The sequence below is a fragment of the Argiope bruennichi genome, chromosome X2 (genome assembly GCF_947563725.1).
Source record: "Argiope bruennichi chromosome X2, qqArgBrue1.1, whole genome shotgun sequence".
NCBI classification, from domain to species: Eukaryota; Metazoa; Arthropoda; class Arachnida; order Araneae; family Araneidae; genus Argiope; species Argiope bruennichi.
In genome coordinates, this window is record NC_079163.1 from 37938722 (window position 1) to 37960650 (window position 21929).

A 21929-nucleotide genomic window follows, 5' to 3' on the forward strand; every position below is an offset into this window, starting at 1 on the left:
ATATTTTATTTGTCTTCATGTCATTCATCCTAAATTTTAAGCTGGATTCTCATTTAAACATGTTTCCTGAAACCACAGACTTGAAATACTTTACATGAATTTTAAATGACACATGCTCAATGAATATTTTCTTTCATTAATTATTTGTTGCCCAGTCTTATTAACTTTTTATTTCAACTGAAGTTCAGATATATTTCATTGCAATTTAATGTTTTCTCTCTGTGTAGATTATATTATATTCATATCCTACTTGGAATGAAAACACATTTCCAACACAAATTTTTATTTTCCTGTTATTACAGTAAAATGTGTAGTGTCATTGTATTCATACTATTCTTTAATATTTGTCTGAGAATTTGAAAATTTTTCCCAATGATAATTGTTTCGTTTTTGAATAGGTTAAATAGTCGCATTTTTATTAATTAGATTAAAAAATTTGTAAAATTATGAATAATTTATTTTTAATTCTGTTTTCCTGATTATTTTATTGATTTCTTCTTTTTTATTTTCAGGGCATAATTATTTATAAAATTTGTTTGATGCCAAAGATCAGAATGAATTTAAATAAATATGAAATTGAGCTTCATGACATTGATACTCAAAAGTAATCTTGCTATTTTTTAAGTATTTTATTTCATACCACAGAGATAAATCACTTCACTTCAATTTTACATTAATTTTCCATACAGTATCTTTCATTCACTGTTTATTTGGTGTCCAGTTCTGTGTGTGTGTGTGTGTGTGTGTGTGTGTGTGTGTGTGTGTGTGTGTGTGTGTGTGTGTGTGTGCGTGTGTGTGTGTGTGTGTGTGTGTGTGTGTGTGTGTGTGTGTGTGTGTGTGTGTGTGTGTGTGTGTGTGTGTGTGTGTGTGTGTGTGTGTGTGTGTGTGTGTTTCACCATTCAGCTGGAGTTCAAATTTATTTTATTTCAATATAAATTTTCCAATGATTGTCCATTATGTTTTATTCATATCAACTTGAAATGAATTCAGATATGACAAAAAAATATTATTTATCATTTGTTGAAATAAATTTTATACTGTCATTATATTGCTATAATTGTTTAGTAAGTGTGTGTGTGTGTGTTTTACCATTCAGCTGGAGTTCAGATTTATTTTATTTCAATATACATTTTCCAATGATTCTACATTATTTTTGATTCATATCAACTTGGAATGAATGCAGATTTGAAACAAAAATTTTTATTTATTAGTTGTTGAAATAAATTTTAAACTTTCATTATATTCTTATAATTGTTTAGTAATTTTGTGTGTGTGTGTGTGTGTGTGTGTGTGTGTTTCACAATTCATCCGGAGTTCAAAATTATTTTACTTCGATATAAATTTTCCAATGATTGTCCATTATGATTTATTCATATCAACTTGGAATAAATACAGATTTGAAATAAAAGTTTATATTTATGAGTTGTTGAAATAAATTTTAAACTTTCATTATATTCTTATAATTGTTTAGTAATTTTGTGTGTGTGTGTGTTTCACCATTCAGCTTGAGTTCAAATTTATTTAATTTGAATATAAATTTTCCAATAATTGTCCATTATGTTTTATTCATATCAACTTGAAATGAATTCAGATATGACAAAAAAATATTATTTATCAATTGTTGAAATAAATTTTATACTGTCATTATATTGCTATAATTGTTTAGTAAGTGTGTGTGTGTGTGTTTTACCATTCAGCTGGAGTTCAGATTTATTTTATTTCAATATGAGTTTTCCAATGATTTTTCATTATGTTTTATTCATATCCACTTGAAATGAATTCAGATATGACAAAAAAAAAATTATTTCATAGTTGTTGAAATAAATCTTATACTCTCATTATATTCTTATAATTGTTTAGTAATTGTGTGTGTGTGTGTGTGTGTGTGTGTGTGTGTGTGTGTGTGTGTGTGTGTGTGTGTGTGTGTGTGTGTGTGTGTGTGTGTGTGTGTGTGTGTGTGTGTGTGTGTGTGTGTGTGTGTGTGTGTGTGTGTTTCACCATTCAGCTGAAGTTTAAATTTATTTTATTTCAATATAAATTTTCCAACGATTCTACATTATTTTTGATTCATATCAACTTGGAATGAATGCAGATTTGAAACAAAAATTTTTATTTATTAGTTGTTGAAATAAATTTTAAACTTTCATTATATTCTTATAATTGTTTAGTAATTTTGTGTGTGTGTGTGTTTCACCATTCAGCTGGAGTTCAAATTTATGTTATTTCAATATAAATTTTCCAATGATTGTCCATTATGTTTTATTCATATGAACTTGGAATGAATACAGATTTGAAATAAAAGTTTTTATTTATGAGTTGTTGAAATAAATTTTAAACTTTCATTATATTCTTATAATTGTTTAGTAATTATGTGTGTGTGTGTGTTTCACCATTCAGCTGGAGTTCAAATTTATTTAATTTGAATATAAATTTTCCAATAATTGTCCATTATGTTTTATTCATATCAACTTGAAATGAATTCAGATATGACAAAAAAAAATTATTTCATAGTTGTTGAAATAGATCTTATACACTCATTATATTCTTATAATTGTTTAGTAATTGTGTGTGTCTGTGTGTGTTTCACCAATCAGCTGGAGTTCAAATTTATTTTATTTGAATATAAATATTCGAATGATTGTCCATTATGTTTTATTCATATCAACTTGGAATGAATGCAGATTTGAAATAAAAAATTTTATTTATCAGTTGTTGAATTATATTTTATACTGTCATTATATTCTTATAATTGTTTAGTAATTTTGAGTATATGGAAGAAAATATTTGCAAATGATTATTACTTCAATTTGTTTAAGGCATGAATACTATCATATTCATTAGTTGGGGGAGAATTTTCTAATCCTTTCCCTTTTTTCTATTTAATTTTGTATTGCGTATTTCTATATGCATTTCTTCTCTTTTTTATAAAGGGCATAAGTATTTGTAAAATTTATGCGGCTGACAAACATCAGAAATAATTTCCCTGAATATTATATTTGTCTTCATGTCATTCATCCTAAATTTTAAGCTGGATTCTCATTTAAACATGTTTCCTGAAACCACAGAGTTGAAATACTTTACATGAATTTTAAATGGCACATGCTGAATGAATATTTTCTTTCATTAATTATTTGTTGCCCAGTCTTATTAACTTTTTATTTCAACTGAAGTTCAGATATATTTCATTGCAATTTAATGTTTTCTCTCTGTGTAGATTGTATTATATTCATATCCTACTTGGAATGAAAACACATTTCCAACACAGATTTTTATTTTCCATTTATTACAGTAAAATGTGTACTGTCATTGTATTATCACTATTCTTTAATATTTGTGTGAGAATTTGAAAATTTTTCCCAATGATAATTGTTTCGTTTTTGAATAATTTAAAGAGTCTCATTTTTATTAATTAGATTAAAAAATTTGTAAAATTATAAATAATTTATTTTTAATTCTGTTTTCTTGATTATTTTATTGATTTCTTCTTTTTTATTTTCAGGGCATAATTCTTTATAAAATTTGTTTGATGCCAAACATCAGAATGAATTTATATAGATATAAAATTGAGCTTCATGACATTGATACTCAAAAGTAAGCTTGCTATTTTTTAAGTATTTTATTTCATACCAACTTCAATTTTACATTAATTTTCCATACAGGATCTTTCATTCACTGTTTATTTGGTGTCCAGTGTGTGTGTGTGTGTGTGTGTGTGTGTGTGTGTGTGTGTGTGTGTGTGTGTGTGTGTGTGTGTGTGTGTGTGTGTGTGTTTTACCATTCAGCTGGAGTTCAAATTTATTTTATTTCAATATGAGTTTTCCAATGATTTTTCATTATGTTTTATTCATATCCACTTGAAATGAATTCAGATATGACAAAAAAAATTTATTTCATAGTTGTTGAAATAGATCTTATACTCTCATTATATTCTTATAATTGTTTAGTAATTGTGTGTGTGTGTGTGTGTTTCACCATTCAGCTGGAGTTTAAATTTATTTTATTTTAATATAAATTTTCCAATGATTCTACATTATGTTTTATTCATATCAATTTGGAATGAATACAGATTTGAAATTTTGTTTCTTGTTTATCAGTTGTTGAAATAAATTTTGTAATGTCATTATATTCATATAAATGTTTAGTAATTTTGTGTGTGTGTTTGTGTGTGTCTGTGTGTTTGTGTTTGTGTGTGTCCGTCTGTGTGTGTGTGTGTGTGTGTGTGTGTGTGTGTGTGTGTGTGTGTGTGTGTGTGTGTGTGTGTGTGTGTGTTTCACCATTCAGCTAGAGTTCAAATTTATTTTATTTGAATATAAATTTTCCAATGATTGTCCATTATGTTTTATTCATATCAACTTGGAATGAATACAGATTTAAAATAAAAATTTTTATTTATCAGTTGTAAAATATATTTTATACTTTCATTATATTCTTATAATTGTTTAGGTATGTTGTGTGTGTGTCTGTATGTATGTGTGTGTGTTTTACAATTCAGCCGGAGTTCAAATTTATTTTATTTCGATATAAATTTTCCAATGACTGTCCATTATGTTTTATTCATCTAAACTTGGAATGGATACAGATTTGAAACAAAAATTTTTATTTATCAGTTGTTGAAATAAATTTTATACTATCATTATATTGCTATAATTGTTTAGTAATTGTGTGTGTGTATGTGTGTTTGTGTGTATGTGTCTGTTTTTGTGTTTTACGATTCAGCCGGAGTTCAAATTTATTTTATTTCAATATAAATTTTCCAATGATTGTCCATTATGTTTTATTCATATCAACTTGGAATGAATACAGATTTGAAGTAAAAGTTTTTATTTATCAGTTGTTGAAATAAATTTTAAACTTTCATTGTATTCTTATAATTGTTTAGTAATTTTGTGTATGTGTGTGTGTGTGTTTCACCATTCAGTTTCAATTTATTTAATTTGAATATAAATTTTCCAATGATTGTCCATTATGTTTTATTCATATCAACTTGAAATGAATTCAGATATGACAAAAAATATTATTTATCAGTTGTTGAAAAAATTTTATACTGTCATTATATTACTATAATTGTTTAGTAATTGTGTGTGTGTGTGTGTGTGTGTGTGTGTGTGTGTGTGTGTGTGTGTGTGTGTGTGTGTGTGTGTGTGTGTGTGTGTGTGTGTGTGTGTGTGTGTGTGTGTGTGTTTTACCATTCAGCTGAAGTTCAAATTTATTTTATTTCAATATGAGTTTTCCAATGATTTTTCATTATGTTTTATTCATATCCACTTGAAATGAATTCAGATATGACAAAAAAAAATTATTTCATAGTTGTGTAAATAAATCTTATACTCTCATTATATTCTTATAATTGTTTAGTAATTGTGTGTGTGTGTGTGTGTGTGTGTGTGTGTGTGTGTGTGTGTGTGTGTGTGTGTGTGTGTGTGTGTGTGTGTGTGTGTGTTTCACCATTCAGCTGGAGTTTAAATTTATTTTATTTCAATATAAATTTTCCAATGATTGTCCATTATGTTTTAATCATATCAACTTGGAATGAATACAGATTTGAAATAAAAGTTTTTATTTATGAGTTGTTGAAATAAATTTTAAACTTTCATTATATTCTTATAATTGTTTAGTAATTTTGTGTGTGTGTTTCACCATTCAGCTGGAGTTCAAATTTATTTAATTTGAATATAAATTTTCCAATAATTGTCCATTATGTTTTATTCATATCAACTTGAAATGAATACAGATTTGAAATAAAAGTTTTTATTTATCAGTTGTTGAAATAAATTTTAAACTTTCATTATATTCTTATAATTGTTTAGTAATTTTGTGTGTGTGTGTGTGTGTGTGTGTGTGTGTGTGTGTGTGTGTGTGTGTGTGTGTGTGTGTGTGTGTGTGTGTGTGTTTTACCATTCAGCTGGAGTTCAAACTTATTTTATTTCAATATAAATTTTCCAATGATTGTCCATTATGTTTTATTCATATAAACTTGGAATGGATACAGATTTGAAACAAAAATTTTTATTTATCAGTTGTTGAAATAAATTTTATACTGTCATTATATTGCTATAATTGTTTAGTAAGTGTGTGTGTGTGTGTGTTTTACCATTCAGCTGGAGTTCAGATTTATTTTATTTCAATATGAGTTTTCCAATGATTTTTCATTATGTTTTATTAATATCAACTTGGAATAAATACAGATTTGAAACAAAATTTTTTATTTATCAGTTGTTGAAATAAATTTTATACTGTCATTATATTCTTTAATTGTTTAGTAACTTTGTGTGTGTGTGTGTGTGTTTTACCTATCAGCTGGAGTTCAAATTTATTTTATTTCAATATGAGTTTTCCAATGATTGTTCATTATGCTTTATTCATATCCACTTGAAATCAATTCAGATATGACAAAAAAAAATTATTTCATAGTTGTTGAAATAAATCTTATACTCTCATTATATTCTTATAATTGTTTAGTGATTGTGTGTGTGTGTGTGTGTGTGTGTGTGTGTGTGTGTGTGTGTGTGTGTGTGTGTGTGTGTGTTAAATTTATTTTATTTCAATATAAATTTTCCAATGATTGTCCATTATGTTTTATTCATATCCACTTGAAATGAATTCAGATATGACAAAAAAAAATTATTTCATAGTTGTTGAAATAAATCTTATACTCTCATTATATTCTTATAATTGTTTAGTAGTTATGTGTGTTTGTGTGTTTGTGTGTGTGTGTGTGTGTGTGTGTGTGTGTGTGTGTGTGTGTGTGTGTGTGTTTCACCATTCAGCTGGAGTTCAAATTTATTTAATTTGAATATAAATTTTCCAATAATTGTCCATTATGTTTTATTCATATCAACTTGAAATGAATTCAGATATGACAAAAAAATATTATTTATCAATTGTTGAAATAAATTTTATACTGTCATTATATTGCTATAATTGTTTAGTAAGTGTGTGTGTGTGTGTTTTACCATTCAGCTGGAGTTCAGATTTATTTTATTTCAATATGAGTTTTCCAATGAGTTTTCATTATGTTTTATTCATATCCACTTGAAATGAATTCAGATATGACAAAAAAAAATTATTTCATAGTTGTTGAAATAAATCTTATACTCTCATTATATTCTTATAATTGTTTAGTGTGTGTGTGTGTGTGTGTGTGTGTGTGTGTGTGTGTGTGTGTGTGTGTGTGTGTGTGTGTGTGTGTGTGTGTTTCACCATTCAGCTGGAGTTCAAATTTATTTAATTTGAATATAAATTTTCCAATAATTGTCCATTATGTTTTATTCATATCAACTTGAAATGAATTCAGATATGACAAAAAAATATTATTTATCAGTTGTTGAAATAAATTTTATACTGTCATTATATTCCTATAATTGTTTAGTATTTAGTAATGTTGTGTGTGTGTGTGTGTGTGTGTGTGTGTGTGTGCTTGTGTGTGTGTGTGTATTTTTCCATTCAGATGGAATTCAAATTTATTTTATTTCAATATTGGTATGCATGAGGAATATCATCTTTGTCATTGATAATGTTACAATCTAATATTTCAGGAATGCGAACCCAGGTACAATTCTGCTTATAATCATTTTTGCACTGCTTGTCCGGGAGACCAGCATGTTTTGAAAAACAATTAAGAACATGCATAAGAGAGGAAATGGTTGCTTTATACATTTCTAAAGTTAATTCAGAGATAGTAGTACGAGATTTCATTCTTTCTGACACTTTCTTCTTGAATTCCTCATCTAAATTTTTTTTGCACTTAACAGGATCTTCTGACTCCCAACACTGTTTGCGCCTCACGTTATATTCCTCCACTTCATCATCATTTAAATATAGGTGTAATACAAAATCTCTTGAAGCATCCATAAACATCTCCCTATCCTTAGAATCAGTCTCTCCATCAACTGCATCACCTATTTCAGTCTTCTCATCAGTTAATTTTCTATATAATCTGTAAGATATTTCGCCCAGCAGATCAATTGCAGAAAAAAACCTATTCCTTTGAGTTGACTCCATGGCTGTAAAGAAACAAAATAGAGGCTCAATGCTTTTTAACTAATTAATTAATATTTAGTTCCTAATATCTATTCAAACCGTCCAGCATACCTATCAGCAGGAGGAATTACTTCTTCTGTCATATTAGCTGTTTGAATTTCATCATTGTTTCTTAACCGTTTATTTTTTTGTTCTGAATCCTCTATACTGAGGATTTGTTTTAATGGATGTTCTGTACGAAGGAACGAATTGTTCCAAAAATCTGTACTTTCGTCTGGGTCCATTATAGAAGTTCCGGGATCGCCATAATGTGTTTCAGTTTGGGGTGTTATTCTACCCATCTGAGTGTCAATTATTTTTTGAAGAAGTTCAGATTGATCCGCGTGCATTTTTCTAAGTCTAAAGAATAATCTGAATCCGAAATCCTCGTAGTTTTCTCCAGTACCAGTAGAATAGAAATGAACCCCAATATACAAGAGACCTTTAGTCAATAATATACCTATTCCCGCATCATCTGTTACAATTCTAAATTGGTTTGAGGCCCAAGTAACAGGCGGTAAAGCTACAACTGAGCTTTCGCAATATGTAGAATAAACCCATTGATTTTGAATAAATGGGTGAAATTTTTTATCCCAATGATGACTAGAGTTGTCAAATGATTCTTTAATCCTTTCAACTTTGGGTTCTTTTCCTTCTCTATTAAAAGTGGCAATAGCTATACCATCATGGTGAAAAGCGTATGAAAAGAAATAAGGACTTTTAGCGTTAGTTGCCGTTGGTCGGCGATATATGTCAGTAGCAAACAATTCCCAAGTCCAAAAATAATCTTTATTTGCTTTTACACATTTTGCTTCCTCTGCTTCGGCGACTATGTCTGCATTTGGTAGTTTTAATCTTTTTATTAAGATTTCTTTGTCTTTCCCCCCGAACCAGACGTTTCTTTTTAATATTTTTTCTTCTTTGTCGATTGACTCCAATACACCCCAACCCAGTCTTTGCTGCAAGGGTCTTTTCCTGCAAGTCTTTTTTGACATCTTCCAAGAGTTTTTTTAACTGTTAAAGGGTTATTTTTAAAATTTGAGTTTAACCAGAAATCTAATGTATTTGTTCTTTCTAAAAGTTTTCTAACCCAGCTTAAATCTGTGTCTTTTATCTCCCCGTTTACCTCATACTCTGAATTTAAATAACCGGTTATTGATCCGCCTATTGCTGCTGCACTAAGCCCCACGCCCGCAACAGTGACACCTGCACCAGTAGAAAAGGTCCAGACAGCTGTACCTGTATCTGAGAATCCTATTAAATCAATTGCCCCAATACTTTCTAAAATATCAAGTACAATTTCCGGCGTGAAAGCTAGTAAGGACGTTCCGATACCCATTCATAATAAAAATGTTTTGATTATATAGTTAAAAACCATTGAATCCTCTATTTAAAATAAAAATTAAAAAAAATACTCGATTTAAAAAAATAATATTAAATAATAAAAATAATCAATCAATCCTAGTCCCTCTGATTAAATAAAAAAAATCCTCGATTTAAAAAAAAATAATCAATCAATCAATAATTGAAATAATTCAATCCGATATAATCAATCAATCCTAGTCCCTCTGATTAAATAAAGAAAATCCTCGCTTTAAAAAAAAATAATCAATCAATAATTGTATTCTGTAATATGTAAATAATCAATCAATAATCCTAGTCCCTCTGATTACACAATCAATTAAATAATAAACAGAGAAATGATTATGCTGAAATAAATAAATAAATAAATATAATGTAAAATGAAACGCACCTCCCCCTACGCAACGTTTTTTCCAACCCGAAACTGAACGACCTTCTCCCACAAGCGCCGAAAGGCAAATGAACTCTCTAACGGTCATTCATCAAAACAGTTTCAGTTCGCAAAAAGCTGTGACGACATGAAAAAAAAGATACCAGACACGTCAATCAACAGTGACCGCGCCATCTGTTAAAAAGATGATACCGGGAAATCCCCCGCCGCGCGGTCGAAACGAGAAACTGTGACCTTGAACTCGTTTTCCCTACTTCTAGAGTAAGATGTAACAAGTACCTAATGTTACAAAGTTACTCTTTAATAAGAGAGAATATGGGGTTTTTTTCCCGCGCATCGCAGCGCATCGGTGTTGGCGCTGCGTTAGAAGCCAGTTAAGCCCTTTAAAAGCCAGTTAAAAATTTGATTAACACTTTCGGTTAAGGTCTCGCTAGACATATCCTTTTTACTGCTGTTCCTGGTTTACCTGCTCGTTTGCAACTTTTCACTCATGGCTTCGAATGATATTTTTGATGAAGATTTTTTGCAAGCTACTAATGAGCTTTGTGTTCTTTTAGGACGTAATATTTCGGAACTTAAATTTACAGAGCTAAAACGGTTGATTAAACAAAGATCTCTTTCTTGGCATCCAGACAAGAACAAGGATAATCCAAGGAAGGCGATTTTGGAGGAACAACTGAAAAGGTTAAATGCCGCGTGGACAACATATAAATTGCTTACCCCTGGGACAAGCCAGGAATGTAATTCAAGTGAGGAGAGTGACAAAGATTCCGACATATTTTCAACTGAAAAAAGTAAAGATGATTCCTTTTCGGAATGCATGGGGGAGAAAAACGGGGAAGACTTTTACGCGTCATGGAACACCTCTTATTCGTCGGAATTTTTTTAGGAGTGAAAGTTGCAGACGAGCAGGTAAGCAAATTTTAATTTGTTTGCCAAAAAAATGTTATTGTAAGGAAAAATTTTTTAAAGATTTTCTCACTTATGATCATGTTAGTGTTTTCGATAATGTAGACATTATTATAATTTCCATATAAATTTTCCAATGATTGTCCATTATGTTTTATTCATATCAACTTGGAATGAATACAGATTTGAAATAAAAGTTTTTATTTATCAGTTGTTGAAATAAATTTTAAACTTTCATTATATTCTTATAATTGTTTAGTAATTTTGTGTGTGTGTGTGTGTGTGTGTGTTTCACCAATCAGCTGGAGTTCAAATTTATTTTATTTGAATATAAATATTCGAATGATTGTCCATTATGTTTTATTCATATCAACTTGGAATTAATGCAGATTTGAAATAATAAAAAATTTTATTTATCAGTTGTTGAAATATATTTTATACTGTCATTATATTCTTATAATTGTTTAGTAATTTTGAGTATATGGAAGAAAATATGGCCTAAGTGAAGATTAGTGTGCACCAGCCGATTGTCGCCAATATTGCAACCCATCGGATCCCTCTTAAGGTGGGTTCAGACGAGGCTTATTATTGCGCGTAATAGAAGGTCACGCCTACTTCAGGAAAATCACGTGACTGCAACGGGACAATGGCAAATGGTTGTCCCGTCGGGACAACTATTAGCCATTGTCCCATCAACGTTGTCTCAACTGTTCACACGGGGACAATAGAGGGACCACAGTAGAGAGACAACGTTTGCGCGCAATAAAAAGCCTCGTGTGAACCCACCTTTATAGCAACCGTATTGCTGTTTTGTTTACTAGTTTTTGCAATGGTTGAGTTGTACTTAAACTTCAATTAAATTATGAAAAATGTCAAATTATAAATATTAAAAAAATATCGATTAAAGATTTTACTTTTGTTCTTTATTATAATTAAAATTTATTAAATAAAGAAATTTAAGCTTATAATTAAAAGTTATTTTCTTCTTTCTTTTTTTTAATGTGAATACGAACAGAAAATATTTATTCTTTTGCAATTTTTAATTGTCAGTATTCTCTTTAAAAAAATCGTCTGCATTCTCACTTTCAAAGACAGCTGCAAATGGAATTCTTCGCAGTTCTCATAATTCTTTTGGTGTTATAACGGTTGGTTCCCTTCATAATTTGTTATGTCGGGATTATTTCGAACCTGTAGAATGGATGAAGGGCGAGTTAAATATGCATACATATATATTTTACGAGTTAATGAAATTAGGAAAGGATGCTTGTTTGAAATCTTGTATTGAGAATGGTTTGATATCGAACCGGCAGAATGGATGGAGGGTGAGTGGAATATATTTTTTTACAAGTTGATGAAGGTGGGGAAAGTATGTTTGTTTGAAATTTTGTATGGAGAATGTGTGATTGCTTATTTCTCCATTTTTTCTTTTCTCTTGGTTATGTACTTTTCTGTTTTCCACACAGTCTTTATGTTCAATGTGCTAGCGAAGCTACTAGGTTCCCGCTCCCGCTGCTAGCGAAGCCGTAGGATGTTTTTTTTAAGTTAAAAAATTCTGCCCGGTGCCTTCTACAGATGCCGAAGGCATCTGTAGAAGGCACCGGGCAGTATGAAAAAAAAACAACTTATCAGTAAAAAGTTCTAATTAGATGGCGGGAAATAGTAACCGTAACTGTTACGCGGAAGTATTTGTTTATTTTGTCCGCCATCTTTATTGGCGACTTGGCATTGTTGGCGCAGCTGGGTGCACACTAAAATTCACTTTTACCTAAAATATTTGCAAATGATTATTACTTCAATTTGTTTAAGGCATGAATACTATCATTTTTATTAGTGGGGGGAGAATTTTCTAATCTTTTACCTTTTTTCTATTTAATTTTGTATTGCGTATTTCTATATGCATATCTTCTCTTTTTTATAAATGGCATAAGTATTTGTAAAATTTATGCGGCTGACAAACATCAGAAATAATTTCACTCAATATTATATTTGTCTTCATGTCATTCATCCTAAATTTTAAGCTGGATTCTCATTTAAACATGTTTCCTGAAACCACAGACTTGAAATACTTTACATGAATTTTAAATGGCACATGCTGAATGAATATTTTCTTTCATTAATTATTTGTTGCCCAGTCTTATTAACTTTTTATTTCAACTGAAGTTCAGATATATTTCATTGCAATTTAATGTTTTCTCTCTGTGTAGATTGTATTATATTCATATCCTACTTGGAATAAAAACACATTTCCAACACAAATTTTTATTTTCCATTTATTACAATAAAATGTGTACTGTCATTGTATTATCACTATTCTTTAATATTTGTGTGAGAATTTGAAAATTTTTCCCAATGATAATTGTTTCGTTTTTGAATAATTTAAAGAGTCTCATTTTTATTAATTAGATTAAAAAATTTGTAAAATTATAAATAATTTATTTTTAATTCTGTTTTCTTGATTATTTTATTGATTTCTTCTTTTTTATTTTCAGGGCATAATTCTTTATAAAATTTGTTTGATGCCAAACATCAGAATGAATTTCTATAGATATGAAATTGAGCTTCATGACATTGATACTCAAAAGTAAGCTTGCTATTTTTTAAGTATTTTATTTCATACCACAGAGATAAAACACTTCACTTGAATTTTAAATTAATTTTCCATACAGTATCTTTCTTTCACTGTTTATTTGGTGTCCAGTTGTGTGTGTGTTTGTGTGTGTTTTACCATTCAGCTGGAGTTCAAGTTTATTTTATTTCAATATAAATTTTCCAATGATTGTCCTCATTCCACTATATAATTTCCCAGCCTTTTTATAAAATTAAAAACTGAAAATATTGCTTTTTTAGGATATATGGTATTTGAAAAAGTAAAGCTTAATTTTTTGGCATATCAAGAAAAGTATTATCAGTTGTTATTACATTTGAATTTTAATTATATCTAAATTCTCTGTTACATACTAATGTCAATGCAGAGTAAAATCTGCTTTCTCTCTGATAAACTCCATAATTAATCTGTATTTTGAAAAATTCAGATTGGGATTTCTTTGGTAATATTTAATTGTATGGATTTTTAAAAATAATTCTTTATGGTCTAATGTGTTTGTGTTTTACATTTCTTTAACAATACTGCATGTTGAATTTTACATTTTTTGCTTTTCCTTTTATAGGTATGGAAAGTTATAAAAGTTTTTCAGTTGAAATGCAAAGATGGAGCTAATCTAAGCCTAAGACATTAATCAGGTTTGTATATTTTTGTTTGTCCTTCCTATTTTCAAGTTTTTTTTTATTTAATTACCACTTTCTGTTCATATTTAAATGTGTTCTAATGTAAGGGATGAGAAAAAGTTACATGAATATTAAATTGGACCTTTGTTCATGAATTCGGGAAATTTGTCTTGATACAACAAATCATGAACTTATGATATAAAATCAATGTTTTTTGCTTCTTGTCACTTTCTATTTGTATTATTCATTCTTTATTCTTGTTGCTGCTGCAACAGTATATTTGATCTCATTATTCTCAGTTTAATATTTAACTTCTAATTGTACTGTTCACTTAAAATGTTTGTATTCTATTTCTTTTGATTTCAAATATTGGAGCATTTCTGTGTGTTAGTAAGACTGATTATTTTTCTCATTCCACTATATTCTTTTCTGAGCCTTTTTATAAAATTAAAAACTGAAAATTTTGCTTTTTTAGTATATAAGGTATTTGAAAATGTGAAGCTTAATTTTTGGCATATCAAGAAAAGTATGCTCAGTTGTTATTACATTTGAATTTTAATTGTATCTAAAATTTCTGTTACATACTAATGTCAATGCAGAATAAAATCTGCTTTCTCTCTGATAAACTCCATAATTCATCTGTATTTTGTAAAACTGAGTTTGGGATTTCATGTGTAAATATTTTATTGTATGAATTTTTAAAAATAATTCTTTATGGTGTAATGTGTTTTTGTTTTACAGTTCTTTAACAATACTGCATGTTGAATTTTACCAGTTTTTGCATTTCCTTTTATAGGTATGGAAAGTTATGAAAGTTTCTCAGTTGAAATGCAAAGTAGGAGCTAATCTAAGCCTAAGACATTAATCAGGTTTGTATATTTTTGTTTGTCCTTCCTATTTTCAAGTTTTTTTTTTATTTAATTACCACTTTCTGTTCATATTTAAATGTGTTCTAATGTAAGGGATGAGAAATAGTGACATGAATATTAAATTGGACCTTTGTTCATGAATTCGAGAAATGTGTCTTGATACAACAAATTCTGAACTTATGGTATAAAATCAATGTTTTTTTTATTCTTGACACTTTCTATTTGTATTTGTCATTCTTTAGTTTTGTTGCTGCTGCAACAGAATATTTGATCTCATTATTCTCAGTTTAATATTTAACTTCTAATTGTACTGTTCACTTAAAATATTTGTATTCTATTTCTTCTGCTTACAAATATTGGATCATTTCTGTGTGTTAGTAAGACTGATTATGTTTCTCATTCCACTATATTCTTTTCTGAGCCTTTTTATAAAATTAAAAACTGAAAATATTGCTTTTTTAGTATATAAGGTATTTGAAAATGTAAAGCTTAATTTTTTGGCATATCAAGAAAAGTATGCTCAGTTGTTATTGCATTTGAATTTTAATAATATCTAAAATCTCTGTTACATACTAATGTCAATGCAGAATAAAATCTGCTTTCTCTCTGATAAACTCCATAATTAGTCTGTATTTTGTAAAACTGAGATTGGGATTTCATGTGTAAATATTTAATTTTATGAATTTTTAAAAATAATTCTTCATGGTCTAATGTGTTTGTGTTTTACATTTCTTTAACAATACTGCATGTTGAATTTTACCAGTTTTTGCATTTCCTTTTATAGGTATGGAAATTTATGAAAGTTTCTTAGTTGAAATGCAAAGAAGGAGCTAATCTAATCCTAAGACATTAGTCAGGCGTGTATATTTTTGTTTGTCCTTCCTATTTTCAAGTTTTTTTATTTAATTACCACTTTCTGTTCATATTTAAATGTGATCTAATGTAAATTATCGGAAAAAAGTTACATGAATTATAAATTGGATCTTTCTTCATGAATTCAAGAAATGTGTCTTGATACAACAAATCATGATCCTATGGTGTAAAATCAATGTTTTTTGCTTCTTGTCACTTTCTATTTGTATTATTCATTCTTTAAGCTAGTTGCTGCTGCAACAGAATATTAGATCTCATTATTCTCAGTTTAATATTGTACTTCTAATTGTTGTACTGTTCTCTTAAAATGTTGGCAATAAAGAAAATACTTCTAAGTCTATTTGTTTTTATTTCAAATTTTCAATCATACCTTTGCGATATTAAGGCAAATTCTGTTTCTTCTTTGAGTACATTTTTTCTCCGTTTTTTGAAAATTAAAAACGGAAAATATTTATTCTTATACTGCTGAATATTAAAAAATGTAAAGTGCTATTGGGAGATTAAGAAAAGCTTGACAAATTGTTATTACAATTTGAATTTTTGCTATTATCTCAGTTGCATTCTGATATTAATTTTTAATATTGATGTAAATTATTTATGTTTCTTGGTATCGTATAAAATATAACAGACAAAACCATTGAAATAGAGAATATACGAGTTTAAATATTTGGTAAAGCAAAATTTAAATAAAACCATATTTGCAGTATTACAAGAATATTTAGTCTTCAAGTATTAAAATCACTCATCATGCTAAAATAAAAGGAAATAATATTAATTTGCAAATAATATCTTAAATATTCATAGAACTTTTAAACAAATGTTGAAATAAAAGGGCAGAATGTAATTGACGTCAATAATTAAAAACTGAAAGGTGTCTTGAATATCAATTTTTTTTTCCGACAAGTAAGTGAATTTTGCTTGAACTTGTTTCATTTGACACAATTTCAAATGAATATGTAATCTACATAAAGAGAAAACTTTATATTGCAATGGGGTCAATTTACGGTCACGTGTCAGGTACCAAACAAACCGTTTCTGTTCAATTTTCAACCGTTCTGCGCATGTCGGGATGTCTGCCGATAACGTTGATGAAACCATTGTTTAGTAAATGTTACGCTAGCCGATCAATTATTAAAAACTTCTGATTTTTTTAAAGATATTATTTTGAATTATTTTCTCCAAATTTTCGTAGTTATATAATTTTATTTCTTATATTAAAATTTTAATTAGTATTTTCAATGGAATTATTGTTTTTGCATAATTAATTAATGTCGCTTTTTAATTTGTTTGGTGCTGCTTTATTCTTTACTTTCCCATATCCTTTTTTTTATCCAAAGGATACATTTTGACAAATGACTATGGCAGTGTTTTTGATAAATTACATATGTTCATTTTTTACATATTATTTAAATATTATTGAATGTTGAAACTTATATAGTTCTTTTTAAAAATAAATTATTACTCTTAGATAAGTTAATATTTTAAAGCTTAGTAATAAAATTATTACATTTTTTTTCTTATGTAATGCTTTTTATTAATATTGAGACTTTCATGTTTTCAGTTTGCTCAGAGGAAAGAACATGAAATTCAAATTAGTATATATTGATTAAATTATGTTTACAATTTCAAATTATGAAATATAAAAGGCATAGATACCTTTTTTTAAATCTATGCAACTTATGAATCAGTTATTTCATTTTAATTTGTAGAGATCATTAAAGGAAAACAAAATTACACTTTCATATTTTTTATTTACACATTACAAATATATATATATATATATAAAATATGTATGATAATTATTTGAAAAAATGTGATCAAATGGATGTTTCAATTTACTCACTATTTCAAATACTATTTATCAACATTTATTTTTCTAGACACTTAGAAAAAAATATAAACACAGTATGACAAGAATGTCAATGTAAATGATGAAATCAATTTTATTCAACAGAAACATTCTAAATACTAAACAACAGTTTTTTTTATCACGAATAAAAACATTATGTTGAACAATCTACTTTTAAAGCAGAACATTTATGATTTTTTTTTTTTAAATGTTAAAGTTACATTGATAAAAATTACATTGAATGAATATCATAAAATAAAACATACAATACAGTAAATTTAATAAACAAGAATAAGGTCATGATATATATATATATATATAGAGAGAGAGAGAGAGAGAGAAGTTAAAGAGGATATAAAGATGAGTTAGAAGAAACACTTTTATGCTTTTACAGAATTTTATAATTCAAAATTGATATGTTAAAAAAATAGAAAAAAAAAAGTGAAACATGCATGTAGCAATGAAGTTGGGAATAAAAATTATATAATAAATGCTGATATGGAAATTGATTTTCAGTGAAAAGACCTGTATTTATTAAAACAGAAATCACTGAGGTGCACAATGGTTTAACATGATATTATGATAACAGTCAATTTCAGTTTAAATACAATAAACTATTGACATTTCATTTTTAACTATAGAAAAGTTGTTTCATATAATTAATTAATGGTTTTTATACTTAACTAATTTATATACTTAATTAAATGACATGTGTTTTCAAAACTTAAATATATATATTTCTTATATATAGCATTCAATTTATCAAATTAAGAGCACTTTTAATAAAATACATCAATTGTATATATATTATAACAGTCAATAAGAAAATTCAATTTTCAGTAGTTAGTAAATATTTCACTTATTAAATAAATCTTTAAGAAATTTATTCACTTCCATCTAAGTTTAGCATTATAACAGTTGTTATTTTTGCAGCAGGAGTTTGTTTACTTACATTAATTAAATTTAAATAAAATTTTTTAGAAAATACAATGTAACATTCAAGTAAACATTTTAAAACCTTCTAAGCATATTCAAAATTATCAGAAATTTCATCAAATGTGAATAAAGTGAATTAGAAATGCTCTCACGATTTTGTTTGATTGTTTTTAGTGGCAAATCGCTTACCAAATTCTTTTTTTTTTTTTCTAAGAATTTTTCTAAAAAATTACTGAAACATGTGCGATTACTGGAATTCCATTTACGATTTAATAAATGAACACACACTGAATGAATTCTTCAAAATGATCGAAGCATATCACCGACTTCGAAGGCTTGAAAAAATCTATACCATAGGTATCAACCCTAGGCAGGATTGTTGAAAGGAAAATAAGAAAACATTTAGTGAGACAGTCACTCTTGTGTTTCACATTAAAGCATCCATCAGTACACCAGTATTTCCTCTTTTAACACATAATAAGAGGAAAGAAAATGACTCAAAAATTATAACTTCAAATGTAAACAAAAAATCCGCTTCATATTCGGTGGAGAACGTTAATGGCAGACTAATCGACGAAAGCGTTGCGGATGAAACTTAAATGCCATGCGCGGATAGCTCATGACATGTGACTTTTACGTCACATGAATTGACCCCATTGCATAAAACTGAATTTTCAAAACAAAAATTAAAAACTAATGAAGTATTGACAAGATATAAACAATAAATGAGATCATCAAGGATGTGTGCGGGTTGAGGTTCGAACTCGCAACGTTAGGGTTCATAGGCGAGTAACATAACCACTAGACAAAAGAGTACTCTCTTCTTCGGAAGTTCTTATCTGGCTTATAATATTACCACCACAGATGTGTAATTTAAATCAATAATTGGAAAATGTGTGTTGAACATGAGTTTTCCAAGATCAAATGATTGTGTAATCTGCATAGAGAGAAATTTTATATTGCAATGGAATGAAGTTGAATTTTAGTGGAATTAAAAACTAAACATGATTTGACACCAAATGAACAATTAAGGAGACATTCACTGAAAATGTGTTATATAATAATTAAGTAAATTATCTTTGATATGTGGTATCTGTCGAAATGTACTAAAGAAACAAGCTTATTGTGCTAAAAATTAAATATTCCAAATTCTTAGTAAATCAAAATTAAACAGATTTTAAAACATTAGGCCAATCTGTTGATCTAGGAGCAAAATCAATCAGATAGTTTAAGTTTTTAGTGGCATAAAGTCCAATTTAATATTCATGTAGATCATTTATGATACTTGGTATCATATAAAATGTGGCAAATAATCAAATCCATTAAAAAAAGAGAGGATTTAACAAAACAAAAGTAAACAGCTATGAAATGTAAAAAAAAAAAAAAAAAAGCATCTTAATAATAAAAATTAGACTCATCATGCTGTAAATAAAATGAAATTATAGCAATTTACAAATAATTTCTTAAATATTCACACAATTATTAAACAGTTGTGTAAATAAAATGCAGAATGTAATTTTTGTCAATAATTGAAAAATGAAAGTGTGTATTGAACATCAGTTTTTATTTCAAGTTCAGATGAATATGTAATCTATGTAGAGAGATATCTTTATGTTGCAATAGAATAAAGCTGAATTTTAGCGAAATTAAAAACCAAGCACGATTTGACACCAAATGAACAATAAATGAAAGATTTAGTTATGATGTGTGACATAATAATTAGGTATTTTTTATGGTATTGACAAAATGTAACAAAAAAATGGGATTATATTGCAAAAAAAAAAAAAAATTCTAATTTGTAGCAAATCAAAACATCAAAACTGAACAGATTTTTATAGAAAACCTCTCGTCTTTTAGCTTCTTTTAGAGAAGTACTGAAATTCAACGTACTTCAATGCCGATATTCTTCTGAGTCTTAATGGTATTCAGATGTAATTTTTATGCATTTTCCTATATATCTGACTTTGAAGTATGAAAGAAGAAATATACTATATTTTGCGCATACACATTAATTTTTTTTCTTTCTGAAAAATAAAAGTCAAGATTATGTTTCCAAAGATGGATAGCAACGACATCATTGAGGTGACGGAAGAATATAGAAAGAACTCCGGAACAACTTATGGAAATGTATTCTTTACCGCAGCAAGAAGTTGCAGAGGATATTTGATCTGGAAAGAAGAAAATAATAGCTTCAACAGAGCAGCAGCCTTCCAGTGAAATAAGGGAGATGCTGAAAGCTACTCTCTTATCACCCTGATAAGGTAGTAGCTATACACACTCCTAATTAATTTACGAATAATGCTGTGCATCATTTTCGACAAGTTTCGAAGCGTATCCTAAGACAAATGTCTTTAGACAGATTTCTTGTAATAAAAGCCATGCATTAAAAATAGTAATTTATATAATAATAATTTTTTTTTCTGGAACGGAATAAATTGTCCTATTTTACATGGTTTTCTCTGTGTTTTTTTTTTTTTTTTTTTTTTTTCCGGTTTGCACGCAACTAGGATGTAGCATTCTTTCGAGTTAGATTCTGTAATGAATTACGCTTATTACGCAAGATACCACGGTACATGTTTCTTTAAATATATAAACAATATTCACAAAGTATTTGATCAAATAAGTGATTTGGCAATGATTTAAGACAATGAAGGAAAAAAAGAGACAAGTTAATTAACAAATTCGGACTCTGTATCTTCAACTGAATGTTAATTTTCACTTTGAAAAGCAATGTCCAGAATTTTTAATCGTCTTGATTTATTTGTTTTTCTTTTGCTGTTGTTTGTCTTAAATGATTTTTCACCATCTTTCCTGTGTTAAAATTATTCATCATGATCCATTGCAGAATTAGAGCAAAGAGACATGCATCTGTTAGCAGCAGGAGAGCAGCGTAAAGTAGAAGCAAACATTCTGATGAGAAATTAGATCAACATTAACTAATTATAAATTGCACTTTCAGCATTTTAGACGAATTCGCGATGAAAACGGATGCAATGTAAATATTGTATTATTACCTTTAAAATGTCAAGTATTAGAGTACTATTTGAAATTTCAATGGTAATTTACAAGATACAAAAAATTAAACAATAAACTTATTCAATAATTTTGCTCAAAATACAGAAAAGAAAATTTAAAAATTTTTTATTTATTACTTTTTCTTGTGATCAGAAAGCAGATTTCTTATGATTTTCGAAAAAAAAAAAAAAAAAAAATCATTTACAGGCAGGAATATATTACATTCTACACACTTTGAATGCTGTTTTGGCTCAACTTCCCTAAAAGCATTCATATCTTCCTCGTAATGAGACATATATTTCAAATAGTGCCGCACACTTGTGCCGCCATCCATGAAATGAAAATAAAGCTTTGTGAAACTGGACTATAATAATCCAGGGGGTCTCAAAATATTTCTATTAATGCTGTATGCCATGAGAAAAATGAGGAGATTTAAGAGTCTCCTCAATAAATAAAGGGTATAGGTATTAGTCAAGTCATA

At 28.1% G+C, this 21929-nt stretch overlaps 1 protein-coding gene and 1 long non-coding RNA gene across 6 annotated transcripts in view; one reads left to right on the forward strand and one right to left on the reverse strand.

Moving 5' to 3' along the window:
- Positions 1–553: 553 nt before the first annotated feature.
- Positions 554–21929, forward strand: part of LOC129960689 (uncharacterized) — a 66801-nt gene continuing 45425 nt past the window's right edge. For 2 of the 5 annotated variants that reach the window (XR_008783659.1, XR_008783658.1), the window contains exons 1-4: positions 9346–10684; positions 13171–13262; positions 13849–13921; positions 14703–14775. This is a non-coding gene — a long non-coding RNA (uncharacterized LOC129960689). Of the gene's footprint in view, positions 605–3499; positions 3592–9345; positions 10685–13170; positions 13263–13848; positions 13922–14702; positions 14776–15559; positions 15984–21929 lie in introns of those variants that run through there. The other 3 variants (XR_008783661.1, XR_008783657.1, XR_008783660.1) reach the window with 3 other exon arrangements.
- On the reverse strand, positions 7330–9347 carry LOC129960687 (uncharacterized). The gene is made up of 2 exons (XM_056074257.1): positions 8092–9347; positions 7330–8003 (listed from the first exon to the last, which is right to left on the reverse strand). Exons 1-2 carry the CDS (start codon positions 9012–9014, stop codon positions 7979–7981), a joined length of 948 nt encoding a protein of 315 aa, XP_055930232.1. The 5' UTR covers positions 9015–9347; the 3' UTR covers positions 7330–7978.